Below are 20,619 nucleotides of genomic sequence, written 5' to 3'. Positions count from 1 at the left end.
CTGTTAAAAATTGACTTGTTACATTTGTACTACACTATGTCGTTCAGACTGCATTTTTCTAAACTCTAAAGTCTAGTAACAGCAAAGATTGTTCAACTTTGGTTAAAGAAGCCGCCGGAAATGGTATAAATATGTCGTAAATTAAAAGCTGACCCCTGACCGAAAACCGCTGATAACAGTTAGGGGCAGGGGAATCCCCCGTTTTGAAAGGTTGATTTATACATATACTATTACATCTATCTGATTGACTAAATACGATGGTTTATTTTGGTTTTGTTTTGCTCTTTAATTGTGTGTTTGGACAGATATGTAATTAAGATTCAGATATACATGTTCTGTATGCAGATTACCTGCCAACTGCAGCTTCCTAGTTTTGTTTTGTTGTTAATTTTTAACTCTAAACGGGAAATTGTAGAAATTGGCTAAAGTCACTGCATAGGCTTTTTTTTTATATTGAAACAAAAATGAGCAATTCAAGTGTGGCTAGAGGGTTTGGTTCATTCCATTCATCTAATCTTGGTGAACAAATCCACAACTGTGAATTACCAACGTATGCAATATATCCATTACCTGTGACAATTCCTGATTTTAAAGATTTTGAAACAAAACCTCCAACTTTTGGGAAAGAAATGAAGACAAAACAATTTTTGCTCGGAACAGAATGGACGTTTTTAAATCATGGAGCTTTTGGTGCTGTGTTGAAACAGGCTTTAGATTGCAGCCAAGAACTTCAGCGCTATGTGGAATATCAACCATTGAGGTTTTTGGACCGGGAGCTTTTCCCTTTGATTGTGGATTCCCAGAAAAAGATGGCTGATTTTGTGGGTTGCAAAGCTAAGGATATCTGCTTTGTTGAAAATGCTACCAGTGGAACCAATTCTGTGCTAAATAGTTTGTCTTTTAATAGTGATAGTGTTATATACTGTTTGGACACAACATATGGTGCAGTAAAAAAATCACTCACAGAAATTTGCAAAAGAACTGGGGCCAAGGTACAAATGGAGAAACTGAGCTATCCTATTAAGTCAGAAGAGGATATTATATCTCATGTCCAAGCCACTTTAAACAATAAGATATCACTTGCTATTTTTGATCATATTCCAAGTAACATGGCTTTCACAATGCCGATACAAAAGCTTGTCCAAATCTGTCACGAGCTCAATATTCCTGTACTTGTAGATGGGGCGCATGCGCTTGGTGCTTTGGATCTCAACATACCAGATATAGGCTGTGAATATTATGTGACCAACTTGCACAAGTGGTTCTGTGCACCGAAGGGTTGTGCCATTATGTTCGTACGTGAAGACCTACAGCCATCTATTAAAGCATTGAATGTTTCACATGGCAGCGGATATGGCTTCCATGCAGAACATACATTCACAGGGTTGAAGGATTATTCTCCATACATTGCTTGCCAAGCAGCTTTAAACTTCTGGCTTGCTGTGGGTCCCAATGTCATACGCAACAGGAACAATAAACTGTTAAGAAAAGCTGTGGATATTTTGCTTCAGAAATGGTCAGGTCACTTGCTCGCCCCAATTGACATGCATGGGTTCATGTGTTGTGTTGCACTTCCAAATGGTTTTTATTTGAACCATGGCGCAACATTTGAAACTGGGGAAAAAGTTCAAAACATATTGCACCACCAGCACAAAATTGAGATCCCGATAAAATGCATTGATGGAATACTTTACTGTCGCTTGTCTGTGCATGTGTATAATGAATTAGATGAATATATAACGCTATGTGATGCAATACTGAATATTCAAAGTGAACTATTTTGAGATTTATATTCAATCTAAATACATTAGTTTCAGCTACTTAATATCATTACTAATTCTGCACTATTAACCATTATGTAAAATGCTTAAGATTTGGCCGCATTAACAATACTTTATACAGGTGTAAACTGCAATTTTATTGCATTTTGAATAAACCTTTTCATATAGAAGATATTAGGATGGTAAGACCTGTTTTAATGGCATTCATATTACAAGCGAGACTAGCTTAGTAGCTTATAATTGTAACATTTTTTAACAGACAGAATATTTGCCTTCAAGGTATTCTCATCGCTTTCCCAGTGAAAAATTGCTGGCTCTATATATGAAAACCTTAAAAGAGAAATCTAAAACAACAGCTGAAACTTACAGGATTGTAGAAAATGTTCCATATGGGGACTCAGCAGGTCAAATTGCCAACATTTGCTATCCAGATAAAGTTGAATCAGGTAAATGAATGAATGAATCTTGTTTATTCTTACATTTCAGATCAATGACAGTTTGTGGGCGCTTTGTTTCTAAAGGGTTATCATGTCACACACAGAGACATAAACACCATAAATGCAGCGGCATTGAATCCGATATCTTTTGGTTACTATGTATGCACACTAAGGACACGTGCACATCCTTCTTATTGTTTGCATTGCAATCAATCTGCTTTTTTATAGAAAAGGTAATGTGTTTGTGTTATACTGCATTGCAGAAACAGAGGTGGTTTTCTTTTTCCACGGTGGATATTGGCAAGAAGGGAGGTAGGTTGAATATGATATGGTTGAAGCTGGTACACTGTATACGTGCATTGGTAACTTGTATTTACATAATGAATAGCAGAATAGTTAATCCAGTAATCTATCAAGTAGTTGTAATGGCCCTTGTGGTTTTCTGTTGCTGTGCTAAGAAAACAAGTATTTGTTTACTTAGGTATGTTCCCATGTTAAATATTAATGTGCAACTTGAATTTAACTGCTTAGCCTACTATATCATGGTATATACTAAAATGAAATATGGTTTTAATTACCAATAATTTTTACAATTGCAGTCCTTCCCTGCACACTTTGGTTGCTTATCCTGTTGCAAAAGCTGGGAAGATATGTGTCATAGTAGGCAAGGATCTTGCTCCTAAAGGTTAGTCTTGTTTTAGCTTGATTTTACCAACTAATTCACTCAATTTTATTATGCCCTTTTAGCTTGTCCAGTTCAAGTAAAGGAATGGTTCTAACAATTCTTGATTTACACTTTAGTTTGAAATTTTATCATTTTTTTCTTTTGCAGTTAAAATTACTGCTTTGGTTGATGAATGCAGAAAAGCAATTTCCTACTTTGCACAAATATTTCCCCTTGCTTCTAAGATAACACTGGTTGGTCACTCAAGTGGCGGGCATGAATGTGCCATGTTGCTAGCTACTGACTGGTCAAGCTACAATCCAGATACTGCATCTTATTTAGAGAGAACGCTTAGAAAAGTCGTTCTTGTATGTGGAGTTTTCCAATTGGAACACTTGCTTGAGACTGAAGATAACAAGGTTCTACAAATGACGACGTATGTTTCATTGTTTGCATATATTAACACTAACATACTATTCCATTAAATGCAAAGTTACATAGTTCTGATGTGGTATTAGTCTATATATATATATATACAATCAAGTTCTTCTGGTTCTTGCATCACAAGTGCTGTATAGTAAAACAGAAACAAATGGTTTTAGGGAAGAGGCGCGTGAAAATAGTCCAATACTTCCCCAAAACCTAAAAGTCTTAGCACAGAATGTAAACAAGTGGGGTTGTGAAATGGTGATGGTTATTGCGCAACACGATGCACCCACAATTCTTCATTGGAATGATGCTTTTATGGAGGTAAATGCAAGAAATTTGCAATCTGTATGCGAATGTTTGAACACTGTCTGTTCTGTATCTTATATTTCAATATTCATAAATCTAAATCCACTAACAGTTTTATAGCTTAAGAAACATTTATGATTCTTATCATTTATTTGGCACAGAATTAAGGATGGGATACAGATATAACGCTAACCATTATTACCCTATGTCTTTGTGCAAGACCCTTAACATTAGTTGCTGCAACCCAGTGGTCCAAATTGCCAGCCTAAGGGTAAAAACTCCCCCAAATTCTCATGTGGTAAAGCTAGCTAGAGTGTATGACAGTTAACGTCTGTGATGTAACAACTGTCACTGCCAATGAGGTTAGATAGGGTTATATATACGTAACATAATGTAGATAAACTTGGTTGACAGTATATACACCACAGCTGTGTACAAATCATTACTAAAAACTCACAAGTGCTTTGCTCAGTATTGTATTTCACTTTTCTAAGAACTTTTCTGATCTATACAACAAACTTCTGTTTAGGAGCTTAAATCCAGTGGTGTCAAAGTAACACACAAGTTTTTAAATGGAGTTGATCACTTTAGTGTTATTGGAGATATCACCGAAGAAAGCTCTGCACTTGCACAGGTAAAAACACTATCGGCAGTTTAAAAAAATGCTAAGTAAAATTACCTGATTACATGCATCAATTAATAAACTTCTTTTTTAGATTATCAGCCAATAAGAAACATCAAACAATATAAATATTTGGTTCTCTAACTGTGTTGTACTTACTCAGTATTAACCATTTCTTCAATTGTTATAATTAATTCACATGCAACTTTTATCCTGCTCACTTTTACTTTTAATGTCTTTAATGTAATAGTCCAAATAATTTAATATGCAATCATCATGTCAAATAAACTACCTGTTAACCTTTCGTGTAAGCAGTATTTTTGCAGTGCCAGTCTGAGAACAAATTTAGTTTGCCCAGTCTCAGTCACTATTACAAAAAATCTTCAAGAGATAGTTACCTACAAAAGTTACATATGTCACAGAGCACCGGTGCTAGAATGACTGTAATCACCCCAGCGAAAAGACAAACATGTTACATCGACTCTACGATTGCGTGATTTTATTACATCTACATAAAACATACAAACACAAGCAACGGAGCAAAAAACAGTCGGCCAGTTTACGGATCTGTCCCAGATGGTTTTTCTCCACAATTTTGATGCGGAGGGATATTTCCTCAACCATGGAAGTCCTGAAACTGTAAAGTATCTTGTAATAAATATTCCACCAAATTTAAACAGACAAAAAGCTACTCACCTTTTAGTTGTAAATAATTTAAGCAGAATTCCAATCTTTAAAACTACTACATACTACATTACCAACACTAAATCACTGACTTATTAAAAACATCTTCTCTCTAGGACCAAACATACACAAGATAGCATGTAGCAGGTGTATTTGTACAAGGACACAAAACTATTGAAAGGTAACTATAGAGCCACAAAATTAGGAAGAAACGGATACAAACACGCACACACTAATAAGCATTTGAAATATTGGCATTAATTTAAAATTAAACGCGCTTTCCATTTAATTTGTACAGAAATGAAATAACCAGTGAATAGTACCAACAGATGACTATATTAACACTAACATCAGTTTCTGTGATTGAGCGGCAGTCAGCTACATGAACACTCTTGGTGATAAGGTTTGATACACAAGCATGCTATTGATTAGGAAGTACACAAAATGAATGAGTTAACAGGTTAAACGCAAGCCGGCACATTTATTTAGTAGTGCTTGAATCAAATAGTACTGGCAACTATGAGTACAGTTGAGAATGGCTAATACAACACTAAGCTGAAGTGAATTGTAAAACGTGGCAGCAGTTTACACCAGCTCAAACCGGTTCCATGTGAAGGCTGGCGCTGGCAGTTGCACAATACATCGCGACGTTAGTTTAAAGTGACATTGGAGGAATAAATTACAGTTGCGCACGTTTAACGGTGAGAACGAATGGCTAAAACCGGCGGAATAACAGCAACATTACCGAGCGAAAAAGTTAAAGGTGGATCAATTTCAGAAGCGGTCACAGTGATATGCGTGTTAAAACTGCGGCGAACGTCAAATTCGAATCAATTTAACAAAACACACGCGCAAAAACAGGGCACATTGCTGATAATACAAGACCACCAAAGAAAAGAAAAAAACTTAATCCGCGTCAATCATGTGTACATTAGGCGCTAAGTAAAACGGAAGTTTAAGAAACACAACAAGGATCATCAATGAATTATTCATGGCGGGTAGAAAAGTTTACGACAAATTAACGTTTGGAGGTGACTCGCTTGCATAACTTGGCGACACAACTGAACACAGTTTACGATGATTGAAAATTGGCGCTATGAACTGAAACACCGATAACTTAATGCAACTACAAAATGCGGGTAATCGACAATTTGTTAAAAAATATCGAAACTACGTGATGAATGTTTGTCAGTTAATAAAAAAGGAAGGTCAAAATAAAAACGCGGCGGCGATGCTAACTTGTAAAACGCACGCAAAGGTAGAAGCACTGGATCATATAAGACTGCAAGCAAGAGCCTTTTCAATTTTTTTGAATTCTCTAATTGGGAGAACCGGTTTGAGCTGGATGTGAACTGCCGATGTGTGATTACGCAGAAGGGTTGGGGCAACAGGTGGTTAACACAGGTGCAAGTAACTTAATATTAACATTTTAAATTAGAAATTAAGCGAGTTAGTTTTACAAAGTGTTGACAGGATACCTGCCGAGTTGAAGGAATGAAAGTTCACCACAATATGTACAAAGCCCAATGCTGGGCGCACCACAAAGTTATGGGGATGTAACTTCAGTTGTAGACGATATCATCAGATCTAATGCAAACAAGGACAAAGCACACAAGGCACACACAATAAGACATGTCGTTATAAGCAAGTTTAGGGCATACCACTAACCGAAAATATTGTTAGAAATCAAAAATATTGATTTAGGTTAGATTTATGATAAAAGTAAATATGTAATATATACATTACAGATAAACACAAGACATTTTCGAATGTATGTTACAGGTACGTCGCTCTCAAAACCATAAGCAAAAACGTGTGGGTTCAACATGATAAAATATGTGCGTTTAATTATTCAGAAGTAGCAGCGCAGTTCATACAAAATACTTAACATTTTTGTCTCACACCTTCAAAAAACATTGACAAGAAATCGCTTCAAGGGTTCGTATTACAATTAGTTGCTCAAGTGCATCTGCTGCTAAAAACATGGGCGAAGTAAAGCATCGGGTAGAATTGCAATGAAACGGTTGCGATAAACTGAATGAGGATATAGCAATAAAAAGCATCGTTATGAAAGAAAAAATTTAATTGGTCGATTTGAATGAAGTTAACGCTACGACGACGACGAGTTTAAAATGTGAACTAAAGCCGCTGAAATGAGATTCGATTTGACAGTGGTTTTCGCAGAGAGGGCGACGCACATAAACGCAATCTACTTTTGCACCTAGGGGTAAAATACTCTTAACCGATTTCAAGGCGATGACAATACTTTAACACTCAAAACACACGTACACACATATTCCGAAAAACACAAACAACTGTACAATGGATATCTGTTACTTGCATCAATGTACATGGTGTGAACTTAAGATAATTTGCGTATGTTTGTTGTGCACTCTGTGTTATTGCCAACATATCAACAACCCTAGGTGTGCAGTGGTCAACAACTATAAAAAGTTTGTTGCTAGTAACATCGTAAGGGACCATCAACTTTGTATGGCAAGGTTTGGGCTGAACCCTCCACACATAAGATGCGGAACCCATGGTTGCGCTTAAGATTGCGCAAAGCATGCAAATTAATGTCTATTGTCTTTGCCAAAGCTAGCGGCTTATGCACCGGGCACGGGTGCTCTGAAATGGAGAATGCAACCACCTAGGGATTGCTATGGTTTGGCACGATTGTGCTGCAAGGAGTATGAGATGGTTGGGTTGGCACGCCACCGTGTGGGGGTAAAACATTGCTGCTCTACAAGGGATGTGAAAAAGCATCGGACGGGAAGAAGTTATGTGCAAAAGTAGAGACTATGTACATAGGAGGGATCTTCTGGGCCTGCATCTGGGCATACAAAAAGACAAGTTAGATCAAGTTTAAACGCGACACAACATTGTTCAACATAGAAGCAACGACGAAGTAAGATTGACACATCGGTAAACAGGAACACAATATACAAATCCAGCAAATGTTTAAGTTTCCACCATAGTAAAAGAAGATTTGAATTGCGCGAAATAACAAGTTTATCGCTGACAATTTGAAATCAAAACACTACACAAGATACTTTGTACTAATTGTACATGAACGTTAATTAATCATCGGGATATCATTAAATGAGAATTACAACATCATTACTGTTAACAAATTATTACAAATCAACAGAGGCAGTATATTAATATATTTACAACTTACATTCAACATGATGCTTATTATACAAAGTGTTACTTTTTTGGTGATTTACATTATTATATAATATATATTACTATAACAGATAAAAGTTTTTGCTGTACCCACTTTGTATAACAACCAACATCTTTTTTAAACCAGTATAATATACATTACACTTACAATACTGAATGTTATATAAATGGGTGAGAACAGAGACATACTTAGGGCATACGAGTTGATAAGGCAGATAAATATTACCAATAAAAATTATTCGGTGAATGGTTTGATAAATACGAATACTTGTAAAAGATTATATAACTTCACACTGCATTTAAATACCAATTTACAGACACTTGTTGTTAAATAAACAATATTTACACCAATTTACAGGCACTTTATGAATTGTTAAATAAACAATATAAATATCAATTTATATACACTTAAACATTGAATAAATCATGTATTTCCGACACTTAATATCAACATCTGTCATAAACTCCAAATACAGAAATAGTTACAAAGCAGAATGCACTGGCAACAATTGATTGACTCGTTACGAATATCAAACTGACTGAGAGTACAAGCATGTAGGGATTGAAAACGAAATGAAACTTTTCCCAATAAAATAATGATAACTGGTATAATTTCTTACCTTGGATATTTACAATGGTGATCAGTGATACTGGAAATGTTTACGTTGGGGCTGGGGCTTGTCCAGCAGCGGCAGCAGCAGCCGCATAACCTGCTTGTCCGTGCATGGCGTAGTATTGTCTGTAATACTCGGCCCATGCTGCAGAATAGTCAGCCGCCTGTTAAGAAAAATCAGAGCTGATATTTTGTATTTGGTGGGTTAATGGTAAATAGGGATTAGTGTAAATGGAAGTCTGTCAGTATTGAGTAACTTGTAGCATCAAGAAAATTCAGAAGCAGAACTGGCAAGTTACAGTTTCATCACTTAGACATTATTTTAACAAATACATGCCACATACGAGGGGTAATTTACCTGAGTGGTAGCTGGTTGAACAGCAGCAGAGGCAGCCGGTGCAGCAGCAGCTGGAGCAGCTACCTGTTGTTGTTGAATGGCAGCAGCAGCGGCTGGAGCGGCCAAAGTAAGTTGTTGACGTTGTTCTGCAACTGCCGCAGCTGGAATATGCAATTGATAAGATGTGTGTAGACACTTTCACTTTATACGAAGTGAACTGTAGACATTACAAATGTGAAACATATCTACTGGAAAATGTTTGTTTAGTGATGTTAAATGCTGTTTCGTTTGCCATCAATACGACATCATCTAATTTGATGTTAAGTGATTTGCCAAAGACACATATGCCGACAGCGATAGCAGTGTCAAGCCTTGCAACTTGTATCCACTGTGCTAAAGACAGAGACACTGTTGCAGGACACAGTTTGCGCAGCAGAAAAAGTAACAATGGCTAGAAGATCCTTCCACGCTTATAATACACAGAAACAACAGATATAATTAGTGCCTACCATTCTGTTTCAAGTATTCATCCCATTGTTTGGAATAATCTGGTTGTGAAGCAGGTGCAGCGGAAACTGTGGATTATTGAGTGTTATTATATGTGACAAGAATTTGCTGAAAGCACAAGAACTATAACAACAGTGTCAGAAATTTGTAACGTGTAACATCAATGTGTTCAGAAGCAGAACTGGCAAGTTACGGTTTCATCATTGGTTAAGTTATTAACATTGTGATGCAAATGAATGTCATTTACCTGCAGCAGCAGCAGCAGGTTGTTGGTATGCTTGTGCTTGTGCTCCATACATTTGAAGGTACGTCTGCCAAGCTGCAGCATTGCTAGAATCAGCCACAGGTTTCGCTGAAATAAAGGGTTATTTTAATATCCAGCTTCTGATAGGATTTTTTTATAAAATAATATAGTCAGCTCAGTAAATAAAGAAATTGTCTTCATTGGCTGGAAAGACCATCTTAACCACAGGATATCATCATGGCTAACTTTTAAAATTAACTAAATTGACTTTTTACTTACTTGGATCAGCACCGTTTTGCTGTGGAGCGGACACAGTTGGTGAATTCCATTGCTGAAATTGATTACCCCATGGTTGCTGGTATGACTGTGGTGCTTGGGGAGCCTGAGGTGGCCCCTGCAATGGGTTATGGCTTGGATGTCCATATCCTGCTGCTGGTGGGAGACCACCATACCCTCCCTGCTGTAAGAGGATCTTTAGTTAAAAACTTGAATAAATTAATATGAAAATGTGGCTATGTTATTGTTGCAAAGTGATTGACAACAAAAGAGAAAAAGGTGTTAAATGAAACAGACACCGCACATAATTGAGGTGTTTTTAAAAAAATACATAATTAATATGAAACTGCCCTAAAAATGAGCAAATTGCCATGTAGGTTTAGTTTCCTGCGGAAATATGTTAGTGATAAATGTAAGTGGTGAATTTCATGAAAAACAAGAAGCCAACACTTACCTGGTGTGGTGGTGGACCAAAGTTACTCATAGGTGGTTGGCCTCCCATGTGTCCACCGTGCATCTGTCCATTGCTCGAACCACCTGGACCAGCGTCAACTTTCTCCTGGATCAACTGGCGCGCCATTTTAATTTGTTCAGGGGTGCCTGGGTGAAAAAGTTTGTTTCAATTTTCGATTACATCTGGGGTGACATTGCTAAAATGCAGTTCCACTTAGTATTGTAAAACATAGGGAGCTTCATCGAATATGGAGAATACATTGGCCCTAATAATTTATAAAGACAACAGAGTAAAGGTGTTTTAAATTTAAAACTTAGAAGCGCTAAAACAGGTCACCCAGGTTTCAAAAGTTGGGGTGACATGTCTTACAAAGCTGCCTTAATGTAACATATGCCTGTGTTATTGGTAATGATATGGGTAATGTTAAGACTCACCTTTAATGATGAAAGTTTTGTAATTAAGATCTGAACCAGGTGGAGGATTTCTCTGTATCTCAGCATGTGCACCAGACTGCATGTTGATTTGTTTAATGGTGTCTCCACCTGGAAAAAAAGCATTGTAAAAAAACATTAAAAAATGAGAAAAAAAAAACAAAGCAACGAAATTTCCAAAAAAACAGGAAAAAGATGGAGTTCTTACCTTTTCCAATTACCAGTCCAGTTTTATTAGCAGGCACCAAGTGTTCCTCAGATGCCATTCCCATGCCTCTACCACTCCGACCCATGTTTGGTCCTTCCCACTGGCCAAATCCTCCCATTCCACCAGGATGACCTCCCCCACTGCCACCTCCTCCACCACCACTGCCTCCTCTGTTACCTGCTATAGAAGTATGAGGTGTATTTAAAGGGTTCAGTGGCTATGAACATCATTTATACATGGGTGAGGATTTGGGTAAATCGTAAATCAGAATATTTGTAACTTGCTGCATCAGTGAAGTCAGAAGCAGAACTGGCATGTTACAGTTTCATCATGATAGCTACACAAATATATTCATTATTATTTACCATCACGTTCTTGCACGTTCTGTATAATCTCATGGATCCTTCTAATAGCAGCATCTACTCCTTCCTTTGGTCCCATCACGCTGCACATACGTTCAGGTAAAGTAGGATCCTCTGTGAGAAAATAACTTTGTTTATAAATAATTAACTAGGAGTTCAAAACAAATGGATTAGGAAAATGCGCCATCAGTTATATGGGTGATAGACTTGTGGTCATCAATGCTGTTGCTATGTTTTGCTACACATCATGTGGCTTCATTATAACAGTCAAAAACCTCGCAGAATTAAGTTATTGACCTGGTTTGAACTGAACTCTGGTTCCGGTGACGTTTTGGATTTGGTTGATCATGTCCCCGCCTTTCCCAATCACTACTCCAACTGCAGCTTTGGGAACTGGGATGATGGTTTTGTTCACATCATCTCCAAACATATTGGGCTGTATAAAGGGAAATGTTGAAACTAAATCCATTAAACTTAAACGGAATAGATATGTAGCAATAAAAACTCAGTCGGTATAGTAAGTTCTCTTCACAGGCTGGAAAACCATCTTAACCACAGGAAAACATCATAGTTTAGTTTTATAGAGTTCTAATTAAGCCTGTACGGTTTTATTTACATCCATGCCCCCTTGTCCACCACCGCCGCCTCCATCTCTCTCCATCTTCTGCTGAGCAATCTGTTGGTCACGGTTTGCCATCATCTGGTGAACTGCACTCACTGCATTCTGTTACGGAAATTACTTTTAATGAAACTGGAATTGGCCAATAGAAAGTTTGTCCGTGAAGTCATTAAATTTAGACAGATGATTTTAAGCATTTCATGGAACTTGAACCCATTATATTGGTCAAGCCAAATGTAAAGTAATATGTTTGCATTATTATCCATGTGCAATAGAACATTAGGTTACATGGACATTAAGCACTATTGTTGGTAAAATGTCTGTCAGTATTAAGTAACTTGTAGCATCATTAAATTTCAGAAGCAGAACTGGCAAGTTACAGTTTCATCACTTAGACATTATTTCAACAAATACATGCAACATGCAAGGGGAAGGGGTGGGATCTAGCAATTAAACTAAAAGTATAATACTTATATCTCCTACTAAAAGTAAGAAAACCTAGTAATAGACGGTTAAGTCAAAGCTATTCACATGCATACACATACATCAACATTAAGTTGTGGACCAGTTATCCTCAGTGGTTTGCTCTGACCGATGTTATCAGTAGAATCCTGAATCAGCAACATCTTAACCCCCAAACTTTGCTGCAACTGTTAAAGTAAAACAAATTAAAATTTAAAACATACATTTTACAACTAAATTTCGCAAAATTCTGATATTTTTCTTACTCTTTGTGTACAAAAACATAAACTTACCATTTTAATTGTTTCTCCACCTTTTCCAATTATAAGACCACACTTGTCGGGTGGGACAGCGATCTCTATAGATTTCTCCATTCCTCCGTCCCCCATACCCCCCAAGCCACCTTGTGAAAGATTAAAGTTGCTGCCCAGTGTGCCCGCTTGTGAACGGGAGATTATTTCATTCAACATATTTCTGCACACTCTGTGAAAATACATATACTATTAAAAACAGGTTATTTTATATATTTAAAAGTATTAAGCAGCCATATATACGCCATCAGTAAATGGGTGATAGATAAAAGGTCATCATTGTTTAACACTGTGTTATCTAAAAAAGCATCATGTGGCTTTGTAATGTATTTGTCAAAAGCAATTAAGAAAGTCTTACTCTATTTGTTCTTGAGTGCCCGACAGTGTGCATGGTCTTTCTTTGGTGCCCGGAATACTTTGCGTGATTTGAATCCTACATCCAGTTTCACGTTGCATTCGCATTATGTTTTCCCCTCCCCTACCAATAACTGAAAGAGAATACATTGAATGTAAATGAAACTTACTTATCCTCACGTAGTGGGGTACCAAGAGTCGCTTATAACATGGGTGTTCTGATTCATACACCTCGTGCCCGCTTGCTTAAAAAGTTAACACGTTCGCAACTTTGTAAGTGATTGGATAAAACTCAAAAGGAAACTGAAAGCTAAACTTACTTAATCCCACAAGATCATCTGGCAATCTGATCGTATCTGACATTATATCTCTGTGAACAAAAAAAAAATTTATTACATTATTTTCTTCCACAGCTCATTTAATTTATGTGTAGTAAAAGCTCAGGGTATGAATACAAAACTATCAGGAATGTCAAGGTCATTAAACTTCATCACAGCTTATTTGCTCAAGTGAGGTCGTAAGAACAAACACAAATAACTTACGGATTTTGTTGCATTCCAAGGTTATCGAATTCTATTTGTTCACCTGTTAATAAATAATATTCTTATCTTTCAATTATACAACTTTATTAATATACCACTAGGAATTCTTGCCATTTTTACCAGGCCAATATTGTTATAACTCCGTAACAAGTGTCCTTTGGATTTTAACAGAAACACATCTCCAATCTTAACTAATAAAATTGACTTACTGTTTGCAGCAGACGTCTGAGGAGTAGCTAGTTTCTTTGGGCCAGGTTCTTCTAAAAATGACAAAGTTTAAATTCAAACCCTAATGCCCAAGACCTCTAAATACATTTACATCATAATACATTAAAGCTAAACTTTTAATACACAACTCAACAAAACCAGAAGGACAAAGAACAAAGAAGCTGCCGTTAACCTATGGTAGGTTCACACTATTAACAGCCGTCCAGGCAAATATAAAGCAGTTTAGTATGATAGAGTGGGAGAGGCTAATATGAGATTTCCTGAGTGCGTGGCGTACATCCTGTATCGGGCAACACTCATCATCAGCATAAGGCTTTATTCAAAAAATGCCAAAGAATCTCATCAATGCAAACAATATAGTAATAGAGGTGTTTACAAATAGAGAAGCAAAATAGATAAAAATGTGGTACATGGTTTCTTTTTGTACTATGTTTTTATATTTAAAAGAATGTAGAGTAAGTCGATTTTTCAGGAATGTATTTTGCATTTCTGTGAAAAATGTAAGTAGGCTCCCAAATACAGACTCCCTACTGCATGACACTCACTTTACATCCTGTGAATTTACATGGAACAGGACAGAAATACTGGTGCACATGTTTGTGTGGTTTATGGGAAAAACTGACATTTTACTGAATAAAGGCATGGTCCATAGTGGATGCACAGATTTATGTGGTTTATAGTATTAAATAAAATTTTACTGAATAAAGCTCCATGGAGAAATAAATAAATAAAATGCTAACCCAGTTACAAATCATAGCTTATAAATTGTTTATGGCTTACCACCATCTTCTAAGGGTCTCTTGTTAGGGGCGTCTCCCATAGGCCCAGGGGAATTAGTGGAGTGATTGTCCTTGGCTTCTGTAAGCTGCTTGGATTAAACAATAAACATTATGTCAGACCTGCTACAGCATCTGGTGCTAATAGAATCCCCTAAAAAATGTGACCATTAAGAAACCAGCTCAGACAGTATGAATACAACATGCATCATTATAAATCACGTCCAGGTATTATCATCACCGCTGGTAAATATAACTGATAGTTTGTAACATTTAGTTTTAATTCGCAGAGCAAAAATTCGGTGGCATTTTCACAAAAAAAGAGCCGTTTGTGGTTACAAGTTACAACAAAACTTATTCAGTAGCTTTTTTGCATAACAGTCTACTTTTTTCTGGTATAAACTTATATTTATGCGCAAAAGACTTCAGATAAAGGTAAAGGTTACATATATGGCTGACAGAAGCAATTTAATAGACATTTCAACATAATTGTTACGAAAACAACTTTTTAGAAAACTGCATTTAATTTACCACACAAATTTGATTTAAAATAAGTTTACTATGAATTAAAACGATTATTTTGAAAGATACAAAACAAATCTGGTTTGGTTATATTATATTAAACAACTTAGACTAATGGCAATATTTTCAGAAATTGTGCAAAGTAAAAAGGCATGACATATATTAACAAACTATGTAGCATACATAGAAAATAAGTCAATACAGCTAAAACCAGTTACAAAACCATAAAGTGTATCAATTATGCAGAAACAGTGGTCTATATATAAATATCTGCATTGCACACAAAGTAAACACAACCTTTTACAAGTGATTTATAAATCAGTGGTGGACATCGATCACAATTAAGCATTTTTATAGAAAAAAATACAATTTAAAATTACCCATTCATTTCAAACCATTAACTGCAACATTTAGCATATAAAAAGGTTACGCAAAAAATAACTAGTGATAAATAATTAAAAATCGCCCATGGAAACATACATTTAACGTTTTATCATTAACAGAAGCAAAAATACAGTAATACTATACATTAGGAACTAGAGGTATAATACAGAGCTACAACAAGTTTACCAACGTAAAAAAGCGAACCTGTGCGTTTGTAGTGTCGACTCCAGCAGAAATATTGTCAATTTGTGCGTCTCCAGATGCATTAGCGGTCACGGCGGCCATCTACAAAAAAACAGCCTGTGGAAACTTGTTTCTTCTTACACAAATTGGCTGCACAAATCTAAAGCAACGTTCACAGCCAGCGGAAATCAAAGAAAGAATTGGGCGAGAAAAAATGGCGGCGTTACCACGTGATTAAAATTGCATTTTGGGTAGGCGCGCCAACCCTCACAAAACACGAGGTACGCACGGTCGTTTGTAAGGTATGACAACTTTTAGCGATAATACTCATAAAAGGGTGTGTCTTTGGAATATTTACTTACCCACCAAACCATACGAAGATAATAAACTTATAGATGTGCTTGTAAATGTATGTTTTAGTTGGTATGATGTCTGTATGGAATCTAGTGTGACTGCCATGTAGGCTACATGTCCGGCCGCTGTGATGGACAGCGGTCAACGGTACTTTCTTTCTCAAATTAACAACTAACGTCGTGCTCTATTAATATGTATACATACACAAACATATCTTCTGAATTTCTTTGTTGAATGTACAACGATAAGCAAGCAACACTTAAAGTGGAATTTATAAAAGTCATGAAATGGAAAAGGAAAGTATAGGGCGGGACGACTCAACACGCTGTTGATTTTGCAACAAGAAATATGGAATTAAACAGATCGCAATGTACATTTAAAGCAGCTTGAAAGCAAACACAACAAGTAACTTAAAACAACGATAGTCCAACGAATGCAATACTTACAATAAACTGCATTTGACATGATAAAGAAAAAAGAGATCTTCAGATCAACAACTTTACGGGTTGCAAAAATAAAAACGAAGGGAATGAAAACATGTTATGATATGCCTATATTGTGGAATGAATAAGGCATATCAATACTTAGTATTTCACAGGGTACCATGGTGGTCTAACTGCACTATTGAACATCTTATGACTCCTGACAACAGGGCCGTGTTTGGTGTTAAATTGTAATTTATGACGTCAACATGTCACCAAGCAGAGCGATGACGTTGTCAATACCAAACAGAAAACCTCCGTCGGGACCAGGGTGTACCACGTGGTCGTGAAAGCAATAATGCGCGAAATCAATGAGACGAACATCGACCGACGGAGGACAGTCAGCAGGTGAACTGGACGGTGTGCTGGAGTTGGAACCGGGAAAGCATTTCGACAGTGAACTACAAGAGTTTGTGCGACGATATCGTTTCGGTGAATGCTTTTTCTGACGATCGCATCCACTGTTTTGGACTGTATTTGCCGACGTATTGCAACTGTTTGAATCTGTGTCATGCTGCTGGACTTCCGTATCATACACAGAGTGCAAATGAACACTTTTCGGTCTTTCTCTTGTTTTAAAGGTGTCAGCGCTCGCGGTTGCGCTGTTTGAATCTCCCGAGGCGATAATTTTCGCACATTTTGTTTGCGACTCGTCTTCAATCTCCAACTGCCCCTCGTATATCAACAACACGGAGCAGGAATAAAAGCGATGATTCCCAATCTTGGATATTGCTTCTCTCAAGCGCTCTAGTTTTGAAATCGTGCATCGCACTAACCGCCTGTCCACAAGGCTGTGATATGAACTGCTTGGAAACAGCAGTTGCTGGTCTTCTGCTGTCATGGAATCATCCCTGAAATATTGCATTTCACTGTGAAATTAATATACCGAAGTAATCCATAATTGCGTAAATTTTCTCATAGTAAAATTTTATATAAGTTTGGGGTAAGATGGTTCATGTTTCCATTCTCTTTTTCCGTCCTTTTTGCCAGTAAACAAGAATATTTACAGAAATATATAATCCTATCCCCACGACTCTAAAAGAACATTGGTAATAGTTCGATCAGAACGATCAGAATCAGAACTTATAGAGTATTATATGCTAACTGATGTATTCATTTTTTACCACAGTAATATATACGCTGTATGGGAAGGATTTTAAAGACAGATTTACATTGAAGTCTCGTTAAAAGGTATCAATATCTGTGTCTACATTACTCAGAATCGTATAGTAATCGCCATGCATTACCTGAAACTAGAGACTGCTCCTCTGGAGAAAAAGTCGACAAACTTTCGTTTAAAACCTTCCACGGTAAGGTTATGACCGTAATATTTGTTCAAGTAAGCGAACTCGTTTCGAAGCGGACTATAAATCTATAATAAAAGTAATTTCGATCAACTTTAAAGTAGAGTTTACTATGCAGACTATAAATGAAACAAGTAATTACTCGTTAAGATAAAATAAAACACATATATCAGTTTGGGAGAAGGCGGTCCATGTTTTCATTCTCTTTTATTATTCCATAAAGTAAAACCACAATGATTTACATAATTATATGAAACCATATCCTGTGCGGATATTAAGTACTAACGGTGTCTTTCTTACTCCCCAGTACGTTTTGTGAACGGTATTAATACACAGGGTATCTAACTTAATTGACCAAAGTCTTCTACAGTATGTACTGTACCTGCATTCCACTCAACCTAGCTCCAAAATCGATAGCTGTAGCATGACGAGCTAATTTGGCGGCCGAAGCATCTTGACGAACCCTTGTTCCTATTTTCAGGTCCAGCACACATGGTCGCTTGTATGGAGACGTTACGTTTTCTAACAGAATAAACCTCTTTGTTTTTGTGTGGAACTTCTTCTTGTCTTCCTGTTTTAAAATGGGTATGTGTCAAAACTTTTATTTCTAGGTTTTAAAGCTAAACTAATGTTTGCCACTGCGCATTAACCTGTATTTTTCGTAAAACCAAGGTATTTTATAAATGATTAATCAGGTGTGTCTGAGTAAAACCTTACTTAAAAAACGTTTTCATTCAATACAGCCTAGCTATATGTAAAGGAAAATTCAGGTAAATCTACACTAACTGCCTGCAGGCAACCGACTTCGTTCGTAGCTCGTATATAGAACGACATGTTAAGAACAATAATGAGAATTAATACAAACATTTGCTGATACTCACAGTATTCTTTGATCGTAATTTGGTTAACGCGTCCACCATAACCTTGGTGTTCCATGGGTTTTGCAATCCCATACTCTCTCCTTCCATTTCGTTCCTATTTCCGCTTGTGTGACTTCGAATCGACATGTTTGCACCGAAACCATACGTCAGCATGTCCATGTCATCAGAAATGATGTCAGAGCTATTTTCCCGCAAAGCAGATATCACCAAATTTGTAGGAAAGCTAAATACAAAATTGAGCTTAACATGCGATGGGATCTGCTGTGAATCTACATTGCCCTGATGTATAGTTCTTATGAAGTTGGAAGATACTTATAACAAAATAACAACAAAACAAACAGTGTACAAGAGATAAATAGCCTGTCGCCTAAAATGGCATCATTACTATATAAGTAGGGTGGGAAAGATGGGACACCTTTTCATTATTTCCCGTTTTTTTTTTTCCCGTCGTATTTGGTATTAAACAAAATCATTCAAAGAATTATAAAACCGTATGCTCACGACACCCATAGACCGTTGTTAATTGTTTAAAACATGATCATAATATTTGGATATTATGTGCTAAAGGTGTCCCATCTTCCACTACCCAACTATATATCCAATTCAAAAAAGAGTCAGAATGTACAGCTTACACTTACAGGTGAAAATAATAGATACTCTGTAACTTACATTACGTGCGTTTTCCCATAATCTTTTACACATCGCTTAGAGTGAGGTTTTGGATCCTCAATTAACGGTTTCATTGCATGGGAACGAGGTTTGATGTGTGACTTTGGGTGTGCGTAGATGGTTGCCGGAGAATTATCGACCTCTTCTATAAACGTCACGTTGACGGTACCTAAAAATCAATGGCTAATAGTATAGTAGAGTGGGGAAAGATGGGGCAGCTTTTATCTCCATTTTCTCGTCCCATTTAGTAGTAAACAAAGAGCATTCAAAAAAGTATAATACTATACTCTCACGACTTCCACAGAACGTTGTTAATTATTTAAAATACGATCAGGATATTTAAATATTATGTGCTAAATTTGTCCCATCTCACCCCACCCTATTTCACAAAATGCAAAAGCGGCCTGTTATAAGACCACGATGTTGAAATATTACAAAACATAAAAAGCCATGATTTTAAGTGAACCAATTACCTCGGAAATCAGGGGTAAATTCTTTCAAATAGGTCGGCATATTGTGGTAAAAATATAACTCCCTTGACACGTACGGTTTGCAAATTGTTGACGGATTATAGCACAAAATTGACGCCCTGCCGCCGACTTGGTGTCCAAAGGGTTTTAATGCAAACGGCTTTTCCCAATCTCGTGAAAAACGTCGCCAGTTTAGTATTTTTTTGACATCAATTTCGTCGTGAGTAGAAGATTGTGTCATAATTGTAATCTCGTCTTGCTGTTATGTTAATACTTTTTTTGCCGATTTGTCGGTTTTCATATTGAAGGCTTGATTTGACGTTATTAACGGCATCATTTGTTATGCAGAAGTAGTAAACTGATCAGCGATTGTTGTGCAATTAAAAAAGTAATAAATTTCCACGGCGTTCATAGTTAAGCTGTAAAACCTATTCACTACTTAGAGGTCAAAATACTTAGTCATCTAAAGGGAAAAAAAGAAGTCGTGAGGTCACATTTAAAAAATAGGCAGTGCAAGGCTGAAAAAGACAAAAG

General features: G+C 36.7%; 4 protein-coding genes and 2 non-coding genes across 11 annotated transcripts; 2 read left to right on the top strand and 4 right to left on the bottom strand.

Moving 5' to 3' along the window:
* Positions 1-319: 319 nt before the first annotated feature.
* On the top strand, positions 320-1,902 carry LOC149731826 (uncharacterized). The gene has a single exon (XM_089885146.1). The coding sequence runs from the start codon at positions 465-467 to the stop codon at positions 1,782-1,784; it is 1,320 nt and encodes a 439-aa protein (XP_089741272.1). The 5' UTR covers positions 320-464; the 3' UTR covers positions 1,785-1,902.
* LOC149731825 (kynurenine formamidase-like) lies at positions 1,667-6,144 on the top strand. Of its 2 annotated transcripts, none has more exons than XM_089885174.1 (8): positions 1,667-1,963; positions 2,041-2,227; positions 2,482-2,530; positions 2,818-2,903; positions 3,051-3,318; positions 3,485-3,632; positions 4,147-4,251; positions 4,334-4,543. In XM_089885174.1, the coding sequence occupies exons 1-8, from the start codon at positions 1,961-1,963 to the stop codon at positions 4,346-4,348; spliced, it is 861 nt and encodes a 286-aa protein (XP_089741300.1). In that variant the 5' UTR covers positions 1,667-1,960; the 3' UTR covers positions 4,349-4,543. The 2 variants fall into 2 exon arrangements, with proteins under 2 accessions (XP_089741300.1, XP_089741299.1); XM_089885173.1 differs by lacking the exon at positions 4,334-4,543 and adding an exon at positions 4,662-6,144 and having other exon boundaries at positions 1,826-1,963.
* LOC149731822 (far upstream element-binding protein 3-like) lies at positions 4,724-16,126 on the bottom strand. Of its 5 annotated transcripts, none has more exons than XM_089885123.1 (20): positions 15,947-16,126; positions 14,841-14,925; positions 14,042-14,092; positions 13,833-13,875; positions 13,611-13,660; positions 13,295-13,424; positions 12,919-13,108; positions 12,709-12,813; positions 12,161-12,268; positions 11,842-11,980; positions 11,548-11,658; positions 11,183-11,362; positions 10,978-11,085; positions 10,544-10,689; positions 10,093-10,273; positions 9,817-9,921; positions 9,572-9,637; positions 9,084-9,223; positions 8,733-8,889; positions 4,724-4,876 (listed from the first exon to the last, which is right to left on the bottom strand). In XM_089885123.1, the coding sequence occupies exons 1-19, from the start codon at positions 16,025-16,027 to the stop codon at positions 8,773-8,775; spliced, it is 2,136 nt and encodes a 711-aa protein (XP_089741249.1). In that variant the 5' UTR covers positions 16,028-16,126; the 3' UTR covers positions 4,724-4,876; positions 8,733-8,772. The 5 variants fall into 5 exon arrangements, with proteins under 5 accessions (XP_089741249.1, XP_089741246.1, XP_089741250.1 ...); XM_089885120.1 differs by lacking the exon at positions 4,724-4,876 and adding an exon at positions 5,058-7,756; XM_089885124.1 differs by lacking the exon at positions 4,724-4,876 and adding an exon at positions 5,058-6,510.
* LOC149731824 (small nucleolar RNA SNORD83) lies at positions 13,179-13,254 on the bottom strand. The gene has a single exon (XR_016385750.1). It is a non-coding gene; the product is annotated as a small nucleolar RNA SNORD83 (small nucleolar RNA).
* On the bottom strand, positions 14,926-20,576 carry LOC149731821 (inositol hexakisphosphate kinase 1-like). Its single transcript, XM_089885135.1, has 6 exons — positions 20,089-20,576; positions 19,616-19,784; positions 18,947-19,169; positions 18,448-18,636; positions 18,009-18,133; positions 14,926-17,612 (listed from the first exon to the last, which is right to left on the bottom strand). Exons 1-6 carry the CDS (start codon positions 20,324-20,326, stop codon positions 16,958-16,960), a joined length of 1,599 nt encoding a protein of 532 aa, XP_089741261.1. The 5' UTR covers positions 20,327-20,576; the 3' UTR covers positions 14,926-16,957.
* Positions 15,015-15,083, bottom strand: LOC149731823 (small nucleolar RNA SNORD41). Its single transcript, XR_016385751.1, has one exon. It is a non-coding gene; the product is annotated as a small nucleolar RNA SNORD41 (small nucleolar RNA).
* Positions 20,577-20,619: the final 43 nt, after the last annotated feature.

This window comes from Ciona robusta, chromosome 9 (assembly GCF_009617815.1).
Source record: "Ciona robusta chromosome 9, ASM961781v2".
NCBI lineage: Eukaryota > Metazoa > Chordata > Ascidiacea > Phlebobranchia > Cionidae > Ciona > Ciona robusta.
Note: the sequence above shows the minus strand (reverse complement) of the source record. Positions and strands in the feature narration are given on the sequence as shown.